This window comes from Xiphophorus couchianus, chromosome 20 (genome assembly GCF_001444195.1).
Source record: "Xiphophorus couchianus chromosome 20, X_couchianus-1.0, whole genome shotgun sequence".
NCBI lineage: Eukaryota > Metazoa > Chordata > Actinopteri > Cyprinodontiformes > Poeciliidae > Xiphophorus > Xiphophorus couchianus.
Window position 1 is genome coordinate 13,677,623 of NC_040247.1, and position 20,345 is coordinate 13,697,967.

At 36.7% G+C, this 20,345-nt stretch overlaps 1 protein-coding gene across 5 annotated transcripts in view; it reads left to right on the top strand.

Annotated features, from left to right (window-relative positions):
- cacna2d2a (calcium channel, voltage-dependent, alpha 2/delta subunit 2a) overlaps positions 1-20,345 on the top strand; it is a 219,918-nt gene that overhangs the window by 131,158 nt on the left and 68,415 nt on the right. For 2 of the 5 annotated variants that reach the window (XM_028001954.1, XM_028001956.1), the window contains exons 5-6: positions 1,449-1,493; positions 7,211-7,352. In XM_028001954.1, the coding sequence (XP_027857755.1) occupies positions 1,449-1,493; positions 7,211-7,352 (187 nt within the window). The remainder of the gene's footprint in view (positions 1-1,448; positions 1,494-7,210; positions 7,353-20,345) is intronic. The other 3 variants (XM_028001955.1, XM_028001957.1, XM_028001958.1) reach the window with 3 other exon arrangements.

Consider the following 20,345-nt stretch of genomic DNA (forward strand, 5'->3'; position numbering starts at 1 on the left):
GATTTTACAAAGTTTTTTTTTATATGTATTTATGTAAATGAAAAAGAAAGCTTGAAAGCATAAAATGAAAGCTGACTTTTTTCTCCACACCCACATTTGCTTTGTGGGTAAGAAACAACAGAAACAATATCCTTGTGGCTGGTTAGAGAAGAATTTTACTGGCTGCTAAAAGATTCTACAAAACAATATTTATTTGTTTCAAACATGATTTTGTGCAACATTTGACTTGGCTTAAAACATGTGGTTAATTTAAATTTGTTTAAAACTTCTTCCAAGGTCATTTGCAACCCTTGAATGATTTTGTGAGGTTGCTGACCGCAGTTCAAGATTGGTACGAATTTTGCCCATTATAGGGTGATATTTTCTGAAAAGTGAAAATCTTTTAATTCGGAGGACATTTTCAATAAGGGGTTTTAATGTTGAGAACAGACTTAAAATCTAGACAAAGAAATAGAAAAGCACTTTATCCAAACACTCAAAAATAGTGTAGGTCTTTGTTTAATGCGAATATTTTGAATATTTTGTATTTACTCCGAAACCTAACCCCTTGCTGAAGTTCTTGAAACCCCCTCTAAAACCTATTTTAGTAGTTCAAACACCAAATTCACCTTAATAAACATTAATATCTATATTGGAATCTGTCTTAGTACTATCACATAAGCTAGTTAATGCATCTCCCTTTGAGAATACAGCCAGTCAGTTCCAATGAAAATATATAGCGCTCCTGGATTGGCTGCTTTGCAAACCTTAGCCAATAGTGTACTAACTAGCTTTGTGCCTAAGGATTTCAGCTTCCTAAGCTGCATAATCTTTACAATTTTTTTAGATCTGCTCTACAAAAGAATCTGCAAATAACCAAATTTTCCACAAATAATTTGAAGTAATGTTCCTCAGAAAAATCTGCAAATAGGTGAATCCGTGAACATTATTCCACTGTATGCGAGACTCTTTATGTTTTGGTTCCATGTTGATATAAATATTCACTAATTTATCTTTTCATTAAAATTTTCCATGTTTAGAATGTTCTTCCCCTGTATTTATGTATTTATGTGATAGGTTTTTATGTTATACCACCTTCTGGTTTCCAAAATCTGGATGGGGATGTTTGTAAGAACACAGAAAAAACAATATTAATTTGAGAAAAATGCAGTACTGCGCTGCTGGGTCCTTTTTCTGGCTTCATCTCAGACCATCTGACTTCACACTATGAGATTCAAACTTGTGCTGAACACAAGTTTTGTACATCTTGCCTCGTCATGACTATCATTTTACATCACACTACTCCTCCTGTGTTCTGTGATGCTGATTATATTCTCATGCTGAACGGTGTGATTGAATATAACCATGACCTTCTCTCTCTCCTGCTCACCACCACAGGTCGGGACTGATATAGGCACAGCTATATCTTCTCTCACCATCTTTTCTTCTTACTTTTCTTTTCTGCACAGGAGAATGCCATTTCATACTACGATTCGAAAGCGGATTCAGACTATGTGAGTACAGTATGGACTGCTCCCTAACCCCGCCCCCCCGTTTCCTCGCACCGTCTGCCTGCCTTGACCCCTCCAGACACACAAAATCCCACTCATCCGCTTCCCGTTCCCTTTCACCCCTTCCTGCAAGCCCTTCCTGCCCCTTTCCCTGGCCTTCTCGGTGTTGATACCCTTCCTTCTCAGGACGTAGGATCCTGCGCTGTCTGTGTGCATAAGTGAGTTGGCACTGCTGTATGTTGAGCACGGCCAGGTCGACATGCATGAGTCTGTGAATTCTGATGTCCTCCCCCAGACCTTATCTCCAGAGTTTCTTTTGTCCGATGGATGAGCCTGTTGTTAGCGGTCAACCTGAACTATTGCCGTCCTTCAAACACAAATTGCGCAACGACGTCCAACAGCAGCATAGCTTTTCTCTTATTTATGTCAGTCATCCCATTCAAAGAAAAGTTTCAGATGCTAAACAAATAGATTTTCCCTGAAATTCCTGCACAGAGTACGTTTTGAAATCACACCGACTGATTGATTAAGTTTCAGGGAGGCAGGGAAGAATCCCTTTTAGATCACCAGAGCAGGGAGAAGATGGAGCAGAGAGTGAGAAAAGAGAAGCAGAGGAGCAATAAATCATGGTGTGATTTTCTCTTTGTGCACGACAGTGTCGTGATTAATGACACAGCGCTTTAGGGCCTGTCAGCACATCTAATTGGAGAACATCGGTCATCATTAACATGGCACACTGAGGCCGAGTCTGTGACACACCTCTGACCCGCTCGTCTACAACTTTACGACCTCCCAGAACCGATGGCGGGAGTCAGGCAGAGGTCATTCTCTGAGTCCCCACCAGTTACCCTCCCAGTCGGTCTCACTTGGTGAATCTCTTCAGTTAAGCTCTGATGCTAGAATATAATCCTGAACTATAAAGAGGATGTCACATGAAATTGGTTTCAAGCAAAAGGTAAGTCATTGTCAGGCTCTTTTCCCCTCCTGTGCACCTCACCTCGTTAATTTCTCCTCCTGTCGCTTCACCCTTATTACAAAAGTGAAGTGTAATGTACCCGAGCATGTCCGATATTCATTTTTATGGTAAAAAAATGTATTGACATTTTCAGATTTTCTTAGCTTTTTTTTAATTTGCTGTAAACCAGACAAAGAAGCCTTTTTGGATACTGAATAAAATATACATTACCATCCACAATTATTGGTGATCCTGGTGAAGTTATGTATAAAACCTTGCAATAAATCTATCCATCCTTGTATGTCTTTTGCTGTGGATTTGCTCATTGGAGAAGCAGGTCAAGGAGAAACACCCAGACATCCCTCTGTCGATCAACCCAGTCCAGAATGGACAGACAGCTCCTCTCTTTTAGTGCGATGTTCTTAAAAAAACCTCCAAAGAGATGCTGGAACCAAACCGATTCCTTTCTATGCCGATGAGCAGCAGAAGTACTCAGGATTATTTAACACCTGACAGTTCACCCAACTCTGTTCATTTAGGGATCAAAATCGCAACATTTGTCACATTTTCATGTGGTTAAATTTCAATCTGCACTGTATGAAGCGATCTGAGCTCTTTGAAAAACCTGTTCACCTCCTCACCTGTGGTGGCGCTGTATCACAAACTACTGAAGGAAACGACACAAAAAGCTCTAGAGAAGAAATGAGCTCAATTGCCTTTTTTGAAAAATGGAGTATCATCAAATTTTAGCAATTGTAAGATTTTTCTTTTGTTTTCTTTTGTTTTTGGTAAAAGGCCACGATCCTGCTAGAGCTAGACACTTTGCCTAGCTCTAGCATTTGTTTGTTTAGGTTTTATTTACCCAGAATGCTCTGCCCTACAGTTCACTTCCTGCTTTTTTTGCGGTCTCCAGTTCACTTGGCATTCACATATACATTCAAACCACACCAGAGTTCATGTCAAACGAACAGAGTCCTAGGTTTTAATTGCACATTCACACCTCCCCAAATGAACTGGACTTTCTAGGCAAATAAGCCAGAGTTTGATTAAAGTGGACTAAAGAGGGTAGGTGTGAATGCACCCTTAGTTCCTCATGGATGAGCTAGCACCTCACCCCATCCTGAAACCTGGGTGCAGCTGCTCAACACAACAAACTCATATCAGGCGCTTTTATTGGCAATTGTTTCAGAAAAGATCCATATTACATAACCACAAGTAGAGTCTAAACATGGTAAATTAAAAGGCTTTTTCTCTTCGGATAGCTCCGTCTTTACAGCAATAAACTACAGCAGGCTTGACGCTATCAGATTCCCAATGCTGCCTTCCCGTCTCTCCTGCTGCATCCGTCCAAGACACCAACATTTCTTAATTTTAAAGAAAGCACTTGACCTTTTTGGGTTGTACTCTCAACACTCGACTGCAAAGTACTTCTGTGCATGCTGAAGGTCACGGCATGTTTTAGATGTGTCCCTGCTCTAACAGAGCTGATTCAGACAGCCTAATTACCTTCACAGCATGTCATCGGGTTTTACAGAAGCCTTGTAATGAACGACGGTTTTGATCTTTCCATTGTGATAAACAAGAAGAAGATCACAACATATGCAAGACAGCAGCACTCAAAGACCAACTTTGGACCACTGTCCTAAACATATCAACAGGACAGATTTTGTTGATATATTTAGATCATATTCTGTCTAAAAAGGTCAGATTGGTGGAATCCAAACTGCACAGGAAACAAGTTTGACTGTGTGCAGAAGATATGGACACTGTTCTTACCTCTGTTGAACAAGACCACGCAGACCTTAAAGGCAATTTAGTTCTGAGCTTTCTCCTGATCCTTGAAACCCATGTAGACTCTACAATAATTTATTTATGTAAGATTTTATTCCTAAATAGATGTGTTTAATTAAAGATTAGATTTGTTTAAAATGTTTTATTGTGTGGGAGTGAGTCTCACCAGTAAGTAATCTAAATGAAGGCCTTTTATACATCTTTAACATGGTGGTAATAATTCTACAGCTCTGGAAAAAATTAAGAGACCACTGAAAACCTCCTTTTTATTCCACCAAATGCTGATTTCTGAACTCTTTCCGAGTTAAAACCTTAATATTGTTGTTTCTAAATGAATATGAACTTGTTTTCTTTGTATTATTTGAGGTCTGAAAGCACTACATCTTCTTCCTTATTTTGACCATTTCTCATTTTCTGCAAATAAATAGAAATGTTTTGCTTGGAATTTCAGAGACATGATGTCAAAAGTTCATAGAATAAAAGAAAAATGTTCATTTTACTCAAACACATACCTATAAAAAGTAAAATCAGAGAAACTGATCATTTTAAATGGTCTCTTAATTTTTCCCAGAGCTGTATGTTTAGAAAGAAATGGCTACACCTCATTCTATAGCAAAGAGTAATTAAAACATAAAAATATTCCTTGGTCTGCTTAATTTCACATTAAATGCAGCACTTTAATCTGCCTGGTAGAGAAATACTGCCAATCATGACTCTAGGTTGTAATTTGCTTGCAGCAGGACTTTCAAACACATAAAATGAATTACTACAACTTTGATTATGATGTTGGTCAATCAAACTTTTTCTGCTTTTAGGCTGTTACAGCATGACTGGCACGATATCCCGGACCGTCACGTAACAATGCTCCCATCTGTGGGGTGATGAATGTTTGTTTTTCCCTGGCAGAACGTGTGTGTGTGATGTCGCTTTGATCTGACGCACACCCAGGTCCATGAGTGATGCTTCAGGTTAGCCGTGGTCGGCGCAGGGCGGGACTGGAAGAAGCTTTGAAATGTCATCTCTGGCCCCTTCAGCCTTTAATTAAGCCTCGAGAACGGGGAGATAAAATTAATAAATTGGGTAATGAATCGAGCAAAACAGGTGGTAGATGGTTGAAGAAAATGAACCAATCAGTCTTTCCTGTGTGGATTTATTCAGCTTCTAATTAGACACTGCCTTGGTTAATTATGATTGGGCTCTTCTGGAGGAAGGGGGGGTACCAGCTCAACACTGAGAGAATTAGTCACTCTAAATGACAAACAAATACTGAGCTCTGACAGTCAACTTAGGTAAAAGCTAACATTTTAAAACCCAATTGTGTCTCAAAAAAACCCCAAAAAACATTTGAGCTATTTGTGGAAATGAAAGTTTTTTTAAATTATTCGAATAAAGAAAAAATATACTATTGTAAAAAAAAGACAATTTAAAATCTTATTATCTCATTGATTACCACCGTTCATTCCTCCTGGACAACCATATAGAGGCATTAGACAATCGCCTGTGTTGTGTCAGCCATCCGTCATGCTCAGCATGCATGTAGCGACAGTGGAGAGGAAAAACTCCCCTTTAACAAGAAGAAATCTGCAGCAGAACCAGGCTCAGTATGAGTGGAAATCAGATACACAAAAAAGAAACGGATGCACTGATGTAGGATTGTTTTCTAATTTCATAAAAAGTAAAACTTTAATAGCAGGGAGGGAGAATATTTAGATTTTGGCAGCAATATCTTAACTGATTTCTTCTTTCATTTTTAAAGCATAAAATGAACAATTGAAATAACAGCCAGTAATGCAAATCGGAGAGTAGTAGAAGAAAGTGAGAAAAAGTGGTTGGTTTGTCCTCAAGCAGCCTAACTCTATAGCAGCATAATTACAGAGATATCTAAGAGCAAGAGAAATATACAGAATTATGTTTTCAATAAGCCTTTATTTAGCATTTTTTAAACGTTGCTGCTCATTTCCAGGTCAACCTCAGGTTTTTATGACAATTGTTGAGCTGGAAATCGTCTCATGGGTCATTTTCTTTCGTAACGTTATCTCCGCCTCTGTTTTGTTACAGCGGAGCTTCGTCTCAAAGTTCCCCTGGCTCATCCTGGCAGCAGTTTCTAATTGCGTTTTAATAGTCAATTACAGCCAAGCCATCAATCAGTTTCTGCTGTGGACAAGAGCTTTTGATTCACATTCTTTGGAAAAAACAAACATTTTTTTAGTCATGTCACATCCAATTAACCCTTACTGCTTTATCAAAAATGATTTAGGATTTAGGACTTTCTTTATTCAACAAGTATAAAATAAATGAATGAGTTAATTGTATAAGTGGTAAAGTTGTGATAGTTAAATTTTTTTTATTGGATGAACTTCTTTATGTCAAATCAGAAACAAGCAAATAAAGTTTCTTCCAATCATTTCATCCAATAAATCACATAACCTTGCCTAACTTTTATTTTTTTTCAATATGTTGGGTTTGTCTGATATCTGGTTCTTCTGAAATGCAAAATATGGCTTCAAATTGCAAACAAAACATCCTACAAAGGGAGTTTGATTCTCACATTATGAGGCAGGAGAGAAGAAAGTCTGTAATCAAATATGCTGGGTGAGAAAATAAACAGTAATTAAGTGATGCCGGTTGCTGGGGTTAATTCTTCTAACATCACATTGGTCTGTGGTAGTTATCATAGCTACTAATGGCTCCCTCTGTTTCATAACTGAGCTCATACCTGCTGTTTTTCTCTGATTAGAGGCAGAGAACAGAAGCACTGAATCTGAGGTCAGACAGAAGGCAGAATAATCACCATTTTTATGCTTAACATGATTCAAATTTGGCGAATCAGGAAGAAAGATAATATATGCTGAGGACAAATATGTCTTCCAGAATCACAGTGTAGAAAGTTACAAAATGCAGCTCAGTGATCTTGTTTTTTTTTTTTTTTATATAGATTCATCTCTTATTTATTTCCACTCTGTGTGTGTTTCAGCAGACAGAGGACGGAGAGGAGGAAGCTCCGCTGGAGACCTCGTCCTCCCTGGAGCTGGAGTTTGTCGACGATCCAAATTTTAAAAACAAGGTCAACTACTCCTCCAGTGCCGTCCAGATTCCCACAGATATATACAAAGGCTGTAAGTTATTCCACATTTCAAAACACCAGTAATGTAATGTAAATGCTTTTTGAGAGGCAGTAGAAGAATATCCTTCAAAAATCTCTCACCTCACTACACACACAAAAACACGCAGACAAAAACACGTGTGCGTAGAAAAAGACGAGTGTTAATAGGCTGCACAATATTAGACAATCGTATGATTACAATATTATCGTTGAATAATGCAGAGATGATGTCAGTGGCAGTAATGCTGCATCTTGTCAGCTGTCACTAGGTCAGGTTTCTGCATCTATTACAGTGAGATTAGAAAGTTTATCATTATAACTACACTGCAAAACAATTGAAAGTGGTTTAACTTGAAAAATAAAGTCCACCTGCTGCCTTGACAATGTAATTTAACTCTGATAGGTATTTTTCTTTCGAACCTAAAAATCTCTAACAAACTCTACAAGAGTTAATTGATTTTAACTCAGAAACTAAAGTTCATAAAGTTGATTTAACAAGAGACAAGTTGTCTAAACACTGTTTTTTAAGTTTATTAATCTTAAATTATGAGTTTTAACTTAATGCTGCAATTTAAACCAATTATTTCACAATATGCAACAAAAAAACTTCTCTCACCTGGATAAAGAGCCACATTTCTCTATTATTTTACTCACAATATCAAGTTAAAATAACTACTTTACTTTAGAATAATTTAAATTCTTGTTTCAAATTGATTGAACAAAATTTCTGATCTGGTAATGAATTTTATTAAACATGAAAATGAATTGTTTAAAAACATTTAGTGTGAACAGGACATTAACCTCAAGCTTTAAAATAAACATTTGCCTCAATAACACAGGAGTCAGATCAATGTAACGCACTTCCATCTCAGGATACAAAAACAAACCGCTAAGCATTCTGGGAAATAGATCCCACTAATGTCTTTTTCTTTTTTCAGTTTTTTTAAGCGGTAACATAAAAACTAGTTTATTCAACTTTTTGCCAAAATTAATAAAAAGTTAACACAACTTACTACTGTAAGTTTATCTTTCACAAACTCACTTTTGGGTTCAAAATCTAAAACTGGCTAAATTTACTTGACTTAAAGAGTAAAAGATAGTAGACACAACTAAATGTGGCTCAAATGTTTGACAGTGTATTGTGTGAAAATTCATCATAGTTATAAAAATAAACAAAAAGTACTTTGACAGGTTGAAGTTTCTGCATTAAGTTGAACCGAAATTCATAAACGTAATTCAAAAGATTGTTGTTTTTTTTTTCTCTTATTACATCAGCAACAAAATAATGATGGGCTAAACTCAATCCACTGCTTCATGTCAAGACCTGGTAGATGTTAACTGTGGAAGACCTGGGCATAGAAAAACAAACCTAGATGGGTATTTTGAAGATAAAAATAGGTTCTTTTTGATTTTGTAATGTTGTATGAAACTGTTTTAATGTTAAATATGTTATAAAACATGCTCTATTTTGTATTTTCTACATTTGTTGTATCATGATCATGTCATGTTGGAATGATCACCCAAAAATTTGGAAGGCATTTTACATACTTTTTGATTAATCTTGCACAGAAAATCAGAGTTTTTCACAGATATCTTGCTCAGCCAAGATTTTGTAAGATACCGTAGTTTGTGGTCATGTGGGGTACAAACTACAGTTTCCTATCCAAAAGCATTCAGCGACTGAAAAATAGGCACAATCTCTAAGTCTGCTTAAGAAGCGTGAAGAAAAGTCAACATTTGTTTAACTTATTTAATTCAAAATAGAGATGTTGAAATATTACAGGGTTAAAAATTGCATGTAGAGATGATCTGAAAGGAGTAAATGTCTACTGTGTGGAGAGTGGTGATCCGCCATGTTGTTTTAGAAGTACAGTTAACGAGCTGCGATGCAAGCAGCATGTCAGTGAAGCGCTCGACTGCAGACATTCACTTTAATTAACTAATTAACTGCGTAATGATCACTTAAAATCTAACACTTAATTTAGCTTTAATTACTCTATATTTGTCCTGTATGTATGGAATTTAAAGTAGCATTGATTAAATGTTATAGACATTATAACTGTAATAGTCTATTATGTTAGCATTAGTGGAAACCGCTAATGCTTTTCGGTTTTTATATTGTAGCAACGAGATCATGTCAAACGTTTTTGACTCTTATTTTTGTTTTAGGTTCAAAATGTCCTGTCATAAAACTCATTATCAGCCTTATTTTTAATTTAATATTTATGTAAATACTGAATGTATATATAGATGAATGCCTGCCATCTGTTTGTACGGTGAAACAAAACGTCCTCCTGGTTTTTTCAGACATTCAGGTCATGACTAGATGACACATCCTCTTCACTCTCACTCAGTAACTCAATCTCCTTTGATATTGGTTTGCACTTTTGCACAGTAAAGTGATTTCAGATGACAGATACTCGCTCTCGAACTGATTCGTACTGTATTTTCTGTATTTTCTTTTTAGCGGTCGTGCTTTTTATCGTAGACCTTGCCCTTCCTGCGCAGCATTCTTCAGCCCTGCAGACATAACACCATCCTTAGTCTGCAGCCGCTAAATGAGCAAAATCCTACACATGTACCCTCTAGGGTTTCCATGGACATGCTTCCTCTGTTATCTACCTCTCACCTCTCTAACCTTTTGGACACTTTCACCCTGACTCTTAAAAAACAACTAAAAAGAGAAACAGGGAATGAGCAAACATTTCTACTGCAGCGGTTTCTTCCTCTCCGTCATTGTCTTACTCTTGACTTTCTTTGTCAAGCAGGCAGTTTATGGCACCTGTCTGTAACAATGCCCTCCAGCTGCGTCTCTCCAGACAAATCTTGTCAGAATTAGACACTCTTGGTTCAGGAGAAGATGTCAAAGGCCAAAGCTAACTCACAATAGAGCAATCAAGGCTGTGCATTGTTCCCGGACCCATTTTATGGCAGCTCTGGATCCCCTGTCTGAGGATGTGAGCCAGAGGATAAAGGGCTCTTGATTGAGCCTGGTGAAATCTAAAGGAGTAGAGTGGCACGGTGCATGGAATTACTTCTTTTTTCTCCTCTTCTTCTCTGTGGAAAATGTTTACTATTGATGTTGTTTAGTTAGCTCCCATTGCACGATCTGCACTGCTCAGATTGCCAACTGCAGATTTGTGCCAATCCAATTATAAGCATGTGTGTTGTGTTATAGTTGTTGATAAAAATGCAATTGAGAATTATTTTAGCTTTGCATGTGTAGAGTCATTCTTTAAGGTCCTTTGTAACCAAATTGCATGTCCCTGGCAAAGTTCTGATCAAACACTTACATCTTTTCAGAGACCTAGTTTGATGCAAAATTCAACATCTTATTATGTTTTTTTTAAATTTCCAACTTTGTTTTATGGTAATCGGTTTGCTAATGTTCTTTATAAAGTGAAACAGCTGCAAGGTGAATGATTTGTTACATTTTGGGGTTAAAGTCGGAAATAGAATCGAATAATGCATCAAAAGGTTTGACAATTGTTGGTTATCTCAGGCTGAAATTTGCATGTCTGCACCCACATACGTTAACAGAAGGTGTTGTTAAACTAAACAGAACCTCAAGTTCTCTGTTTGCCCATATTTACAAGTCGTAAAATATTTGAGGGTTGGATCCTGGATCAGATGTTTTGTTGTCTGTTTATCTACAGAGCGATGTACGTTTATATAGTCTGCAGCTTGTTAAACTAGGGATCCAGCAGCTTGTAGCTCAGGACACCTGCTCCCTAGATGACAGTATGAGTCTCTTTTCAAGCTGAGCACAACTGAATTTTCAGTCATTTAGAAATTACTTCAAGAAAAATTGGGGGCTGTACATCTGGGTTCCTCTTTCTCTGACATGCATTGAGCTGCTTCGACGTTTTCTTTGTACATTATGTTTGCTCATTTGATTTGAGCTGTCAAATGATTGAAATGCAGACATATTGCAGTAAATTTTGAACATTATTACTGCATCATGTCTGCATGTGAAGTCATGGGAAGTCAGAATATCTTTTATAACATACAGATAGTGAATTTCTTATCATTAAAAAAACATTTTAAAATAAAAATTAGGTTTTTTTTGGAGTTATTGACATTGTAAAAACACAGCTCTAATTTTGGTAAAATACCAGCAGCTGTGGTTATCAGACATTTACAGTATAAATACAGTAAAATCCATATAAATCAGTATTTTACCGTGGATGTGCCTCCTGATGCTAACACCTGGATTTCTTAAAGTTTTGTTTTTATACTTATGTTGATGTGAAAAGTGTCTTCCTTCTGCTTTTTACCGTTAAAATCATATTTTTGCTGAACAAACTTAACTATTTTAAGAAAGGAAGAATTTTTAAAGGTAACATCGTTTTCATGGACCATAAACACATAACGTTGTTCAGATTATATTTTATAAGCTTTTAAGGTACATTTGACCATTTTTGAATGATACTGCAGACTTACTTTATCTTATAAAGGGTAGGCCAAGTTTGGATTTAAATCTTATCGGAACCCATAGGATGGTTTTAAACCAGTTTATGCTCAAACGTCTCTAATGTAGCTGAACTAGAACAGTTCTGTGTAGAAGAGACGACTGAGTTTTATTAAATCAGCCAAACCAATCATGACTTAGTAAAGAAATATTCATTTGTTTAATGTTTTTACCTCTGCTGGACATCAACAAGTCAACATGGAGTATTTTGATTGATAAATATGTAACAAAAACTCAGACGTAAGCAGCTTGTATTAGATTTTTGTTGGTGAAGTATTTTTATTCATTAATTCATTCACACAAAGAGTCTATATTGGTGCCTGTCTGTGTTTCCCTCATGGCAGATCTGAACAAGCTGCATGTATTCAGTATCTGGTCATCTATTTGAGGTTAGCAACGGTTCCTGCAAGCTAACTTTTAAAGAATTAGACAAATTCAAGGCTGTGAAGCTCACTGCTCTTCATCCCTGTTGGCCATTTGTAGCCTGAGGCTGAATTAGCGTCCGCTGTTATAACCTCTGGAATCCAGCAGTTTGAGGTTCTTTAGGCTGGACTCATTCATGCAGACGCCACATTTTGAATAAAAACAATGTGACATAAAATTAATTAATATCTCTATTTGCATGGGGGTCTTAAGTTCAGTTGATTATTTTCGATAGCTTTGTCTGAAAATGTCAAACCAAGCTGCAGAATTGGTGTAATATTTTTAAACCTAAACCAAACGGCTTTAACAGGAGCTGTGTCGGCTGGTAGAAGAGGATTATTTTCTGTCATGCTTGGCTCTACGTCCAGCCTGCAGGCTGCCTTGGAGAGCATGTCTGGGGAAACTAATGTGGGCAGATTGTTGTCCTCTGGGTCTTGATGGGTCTAGATCTACAATAAATCTGTGGGTTTAGTATTATCAGAAGACGGGCAGTGCGAGTGGGCAGACTCGGTCCTCAGGAAGACGCTGGAGGAAAGGCAGGGAAAGTTAAAGCTAAAAATGTGGAGCTCACAGCATAAAGTACAGAATAATGCAAACAGCTGATGTTTGTTTTTAGGTTATCTGTAGAATTCGACAGTTTTCCCAAAAACAGCATTTTCACATTAAAGTAGATATTCATGAACAAATTGAAAAGCTGTGATAAACCAAAAGGTTAGATGTCAGAGAAGAAGAGGAGACTCTTTAATAAAATAAAAGAGGTGGAAAAAAATCTCTTAATAGCAGTCTTTCAGCGGCTCAATGAGGCGATGTGTGCGTTTTGGTTTGATGCGTCTGCTAGGCCCCATGTCCATTTATTGAGATTGAGCAGGTCCCTTAAGCGCAGTAATGAACCATTTTATAATTCATTATCCCTCTACTGATCTCTGCTGCAAAGTCTGTAAACTTCCTAATTAGCTCAGGTCAAACATTTGTGCAGTTTACTTCTAATTATCTTTGCCTATTACAAAACGGGCACCGCCACATTGGCACAGATGAATAAACTGATGTGGCCACGGTTGTCTTGGAGAAGCAGGTTTTATTCTCTTAAAGCATGTTTCTAAAGTTGGAAATAACTCCAGAGGACGTAATTTGAGAATGTGACCTCAATAATATACCTCTCTGCGGAACAAAATTACGCAACATTTCTCATGTCTTGTTAAAGGATACCCAACATTTTAAACCCAAGATCCCAAGGTTTAAAAGACAGTCCTACTACATACTAAGAATGTGCATATAAAACCTTTGTTTGTACAGAAACAAATATAAAAGGCTTGCATATTGACATGTCAAGAAATTTTAGATTCTAAACCAGAGGATCTCAAGCAGATTAAAAATTATAAAACAGCCTTTTACTTGCTGGAGCTCAGATGCTGACTTATCATTATTACCAAGCCGTTTTGAATGACCTTACTAATTTAGTGTTTACAAATCATTTTTAGTATTCTGTCACAAATTTCTATCTGATATCCAAAATGCTGCCACACAAACTATTAACTAAATGTGGAGGCGCAGGAGCTGAGCACACATTTTTGTTTTTACTTCAAATTAAGGTTTGAGCATTTATGGCACCCGGTTCATATTCAGGCCTCATCGTAATAGTTTATGCTTTGAAAATGCACCAAAGTTGCATTTTCTTGAGAAAAAAATCATTTTAATATTGCAGGACTTCATGCCACATCTAGCTGGTTATTTATTTTTTTGCAGCGAGCCTTTGTTCACCGCAAAAACACAAAATCTCAGCATGCAATTTTGGTCTAGTTTCCAGTGCAAATATCTTAGTGCACTTGAAATAAGACAAAACTAACTTACAACTAACTTTTCAGCAATAAATATTATTATTATTAATATCATTTCACATTTTCCCATGTTATAAGCTGAGCCATGGCAGTTTGAGTTTTCTATTGGAGACAAAAAACTTCCAGGTTTCTGTAAATTTTTTAACTAGGAAAAATTTTACAGAATATAATTTGTTGCCGTAAACAGATGACTGACTGCTCACTAGGGAACTGGGGTAATGACACTTGATGCCTTATTGAAATGCAGAAAAAGTCTTTCCTAGTCTTCACATCTAACCAAAATGGGTTTAAATTGATGGAACATCACAAAATACAATTTTGTTGGCCTTTTCAATTATGGGTTTAAAATCATAAACCACAATCTGCAAACAAAATTTAAAGTTATTTACAAACATTTTAGGACTTGGCTGCAGCTACATTGTTGTACAACAGTGACTTATTGTTATTACTGCATATAAATAAAAGGCAATGCATCAAATCAAACCAATTTAGATTTGGTTTGATTTGGTTTGCATCAAATCAAACCAAATCTAAGGTAAGATGAGCTCAGCATGGAAAAGCCTAAACTCCAAGCCAAATCAAGCTTATAATGCAGCAAACAACACAAAATGTTGCATTCACCTCCTTAAAGTTGCTGCTTGTTGAAATGCTGCTTTTATGTTGCTGGAGTTCTGTCTGCTTTGTGGCTGCCTCCCAGCAAAAAGCTTAAGTAACAATAAAAAATAAAAAATAACAATTTGGGGCACCTCTGGAGGAAGATTATACGCAGCGCGTGAAGAAACTGAGTGCAAGAGATGCAGCAGATAAAGCCAACAGAGAGCTGAGATGTGTGAAGGGTAAAAAAAAAAAGAGAAACAGATACGCATTTGTCAGGTTATTTATGACTCAAACTTTTAAATTTTACCTGGTTTAAAGTGAATCTTAAAAAATAGCAACATTTTAGACATGCAGGTTTGTCCATAACAAAATATGTTTGCTAGTTCTTGTTATTACTTTCTTAATAAATGTCCCCTTAATATTTTTGCCACCTATTAAAGTTCTTCCTTCTTAACCCAAATACAATTTAAGGATTGGGCACAGCCAAATAAATAAGTGTAGCTTTTGTCAGCCAGTGAGTACATCTGTATGTGTGTTTCCATTTGTACAAATGTAGTCTGTTTTCATTTTAACACTTTGCCTCCAGCAGAGGAAGCTTCACTGTCAACCAGCTCACACCATGGTGGAGATCAACTCAGTCCCTCTCAACATCAAACCAGATTTAAATGCAGGGGAAAAAAGCAAAAGTAATTTGTGAAAATAGAAAAAAAAAAGTGAGGAAAAGGGATTTAAAGTAAAACCAAAAGACTGTCTAAAACCCGCAGGCTGCATCTCTTTCATTCTTGACTTTACTGACTCCATTTCTCCTCTCTCTCTCTCTCTCTACATCTTTCTCTCTCGCTCTCTCTTTTTGCCCTGCACCCATCCCAGCCCTATAGTGTGTGCCCAGTGAAGGGGCACTATCATTTACCCTCACTCTAATTAGAACAGTCAGCACTGCAAACTCTTCTTCACTCACCACCAGGCTCACAAATTACATTTTCTGTGTTTGTTATTTACTGCTCCGGTTTTAATTGGAAAAACTACTTTGAGGTGCACTCAGGATGTCTCCTGTCTGTTTCTCTCTGAATTATTGCACTTCCTCTGAAGATTTGGCTTTTGTTTGCCCACCATCGGGGTATGAGATTAATGTTTACAAAAACTGAAATTGTTCATAACAAGCACACTATTAGGAAAAAAGTGTATTCACCAGAAAATATTTGTCAGACAGAAAAATTAGGACATAATGTATAATAAATTATGTTTTGGTATGATTTGCATCTTTAAGATTTTACATAAAAGCTCAGCATGCAGAGTCACAGCTACATTTTACATACTTATAGGTATTTTATTTGAATTTTGAGTGGCAGAGCAACATGAATTTGTGCAAAACTGATATGCTTTTTAAAATTTTTGTATTAATAAAAATCTGAACAATGTACTTTTATTTATAAGCATTTATATTCAGCTGCCTTACTGATGCCCCTAAAAAATCCAGTTCAACCAATCACTTTCGGAGGTCACCTAATTAGTGAATAGAGTCCGTATGAGTGTATTTAAATCCTAGTGTAAATCCAGCTGTGGAGACTCAGAGGTTTGTTACAGAACATTATTGAACAAGCAGTAACTTAAAGACAAAGGTACACACCAGTGTTATTATTCATGAACTTTTTAAATCTGATCTTTGGATTTAGTGGCAAGAAGAAGGCAGTTGATCTAATGGTGCGTTCACACCAACCGCGTTTTGAGCGTCAGGCGCGTTTGGTTTACATTCAGAGTCTATGTGGAGATGCGTTTCACGCGTCAAGCGCAGTGCCATTCAAAGCATTTGATGCATCCAATGCTGGAATTGGAAAATCTGAACTTTTGCCACTTGACGCGGAGCATCAACCAGCACGTAGTGGTGCATTTTCCGACATGATCTCAGAATAAAAAGAACCATGGAGGATAAACTAATTGTCGCTGTTTGCTTTCGACCTGTAATCTACGACAGATTAAATTATGACTACAGAGGCAGGAACAGAAAGGACCTGACTTGGAAGAGGATCAGCGAGAAAGTAGAAATGTCGAGTAAGTTATAACTTTTACTGTTTGAAAATATCCCTACATTTGAGCTATCCAAATCCAAATATTTGGATGAAATATGCAGGAGACGGTGGAATCGTTTGAGTTTCCTCTCAAATCCAGCCTAGAGCGATTTTGACGAGACTGACGCACATCTAGAGCAAAATGTCAAACGTCGGACTACAAAGTGCACACTCGTCGAACTTGAAGCATCGGACGCAAAATGCATTAGGTGTGGATGCACTATTAGAGTTAGAATGGCCCAGTCAAAGTCCAGACACACATCCAAACTCAGTCTTCTCTAATTTTTATTTGTAAAAAACTGAAAACAATTATGCATCCTTTTCTTTCTGCTTTCTATCTATCTATCTATCTATCTATTCTTCAAAAATTCCTGTTAAATACTTTGAGGTTTATTGTTGCATTGTGACAAATTGGGATAAAGATCAAAAGGTATAAATATTTTTTTGAAACCACTGAAGTCATATTTTTGTTATGGCTGGTTTTAGCTTAGAGAAAGTTTTCTGCAGTTAGTAAATACCCAGTGCAACAAATTCACCTTACTACACAATATGTTGACAAAAGGATATTTCTAAGGCTAAAAATAATTTAAGTAGCTGCTTTACAGTTTGACAGTTTTGTGAACTTTAAAGAATAAAAACTGGAATTTGGATTATTCTCTACATTTTGTTTCTCCTCATAACAAAGCCATAAAAATACTTTTTTTTTTCTCTGAAGATGCGGAAAAAAAAATAAATCTGTGCGTTCGAATGTGTGAGATGCTGCCAGGTCTTGTTGCTGCCGTTTTCCCTCCGCGGGATGAAAGGCTTTAAGGTTCAAGCTCCTTTAACACTCAGCCATGCTCAAAATCAGGCCTGAAGGAAAGAAGAGGAGACAGGAAGGAAACAGGAGAACAGCAGGAGAGAGATGGAGAATGAACTGTGCTGACAATACGGCAGGGAAGAGAAGAAAGGTGATACATGCAGCAGAAGCAGAGGTGTCGCTGCGTAGTGATTTTTGAACTGTGGAGGAAGTTATTGGTACATCAGGCTGCTGGTTTGTTTTTATTTGGAGTCTGTGAGGTCTTCAGAATAAACAGCAGCATCTGATCTCTGCTGCTCAGAAATACACATCGCTGTGGGGAAAAATCTGCAGCTCAGAGGCGCAAAGCAAAGAGATACGAGAAGTGAAAATCCAGAAATATGGAAAATAATGCAACAGTCAATCAAGACAAGTGAATATAGACAAAATCAAAGTAAGGTTAACAGGATTTTTTTTTTTAAAATAGAGCATCGGTGTATTATCTGAGCTCTAATGCTTTGAATTTCAGATATAAACCCACTCCTGTGGAGAACAAGCTGAATGAGTGCAGCACCGCTTTTCTACTCGGACAGTAGCAGAGCTACCTTCAGATGATTTAGATTATGTAACTAAGAAAAAAATGAAAGGTTTAAAGGATTTTATTTAATTTGAAATTTAAATATGAATATAAAACATACAAAGTGTGAAAAGAACCATCCATTGTAAGCGCAGAATAGTTTCCCATTCACCAGTAAAGTAAATTGGCCCCAATCTTTTCAAAAGGAGCAAACTTGAATGTGAAAAAGATTCTTTTCTATTCAATCTTTGCAAGAAAATTGGTTGGACCAAAGCTTATCCAAGTTAGAGTCAGGACTTTGTTGGTCATATGGGATGATCAGGTGTCCTGTTTTCTTCTTAAATCCACTTTATCATAAAGTATTAACTTTAACAGCTGGATTGGATAAATGCAGCTCATAACTTAAACTATTACTTAGAATATTGTATTTAAAACAAATACACTTAATAACAAAATCTTAGTTTATAATCTTTTAGCACAGACAAATGTGCTAAAAGTTGTGTGAACATTGTTGCCATTATAGGAATCTATAAATCTAATGACTTTTTAAAATGATTGTATTTATTGACACAAGAATAAGAAACAGCCACAAACTGACTAAGAAGATGATCGTTGGGCTGCTCATGTTGAATTACCTTCTTGCTTTTCTTTGTTTCATCAGCTAAATAATTGTTTTGTTCATAATTAAGGAGGAAAATCATCATTTCAAATCTTGTGGTCTACACTGAAATCCACATTTTTCCAACCAATTGGGTTTGAAAAGACGTGGCATTTATTTGCAAAAAGAAAGCAAAATAACTATAATTGCAAAGTGGAATGTTGATTAGTAATTTTAGTTAATTAAATTCAGTCTTTGTCAGTAGCATTGTGTTGGTGATCCCTTGCAGACAAAAGGCTGAAAAGTTTAACAATTAAGCAGAGCTGCGTCGAGTTGCAAAGGTTGAAGACATGAAGCAAAATTAATCGAGCCGCACTCCAGTGACAGTAATCGTCCTCCTTTGGAATAAATATAAATTATGCTGTTGGCGGCTGAAATATAAGATATCAATCTTTTTGTTTACTGTAAATTTAGTGTTTATCAGCTGATGTTACCTTCAAATAATTAAAGAGATATGGCACACTTAAATACCACTCTGCTTCTCAAAGTTACTTAGTTTTTGTCGTTTGCTACTCCTGTAAGGTTAAAATTAATAGCCATAACAACACTAGTTACAAACACTGCTAATAACAGTAGCCATCTTACACACATAACGTCAATGTCAAATTTATTTACATAGCATTTAAAAAACAGGTTAAAACTTCACCACAGTGTGTTGCAAAAACGAAAACACAATAGAATAAATCAACAAAGAAAAACTAAAAATAAAACATTGTAACAGAAATGTTACAGAAATGTAACATTGCTGTCAACACCAGCATCTGGTGTTGACATGTTGGTGGGGGGGTGGAGGGGACTACATATGGACATCTGCTCAGGGCCCCAAAAAGATTTGGACCGGCAGACCCAAAAAGGTTTTTCCTACTCAGTGCTCTGTACTTAAATGAGGCTGAGATAAATAACATTTATTTGAGAATATCTATTCTCAAATAAATGTTATTTATTTGAGAATTTTACTCAAATAAGAATAAATAATAATATTACTCAAGTAGAAGTCAAAAGTATGGTGTAGTAAAGGTAATATGTTTTTTTTCTCAATAAATTACTCAAGTAAATGTAACTAGTTACAATCCCTATTATCTTACTCTTTACCGCCACCTTCAGGTGACTTTATTCCAATTTATGAAATTATTAAAGGGTCTGTTTTTCCTCTTTTCATGTAAAGTTTTCAATGATTGCATCAGAATGTTCCTGAAACTTTGTTTCTCATAATGTGTAAGCACTTCAGTGTAAATGATTATAAATCTTCAAAGTGCTTCAGCTAATAGGTTTGGCTTCAAATACCATCATGGATTTCCCATGAGGCACCACTTGTGGCTTTACTACGGTGCTGTTTCTCTGCTCTGTGTGCATAATAAGGCCATGTACTTATTTTTATAAAGTTGGATTAATACAGGGCATAAGGGACAGATCGGTTCAGTCTTAATCTGAGATACATCACTGTGAAGAATGTACGAACGCCGGCGTTCAGGGGAGGGGAGAAGCCGCGGCGGTGAGAGTTGAGGAATGATCTCACGCAGCGATGCTCCATAAATCCCGCTCATAATTGTTTCCCTACTTGGTGTGCAGTCTCGCTCCATAAAGGTGCAAAGCCAAGGGTG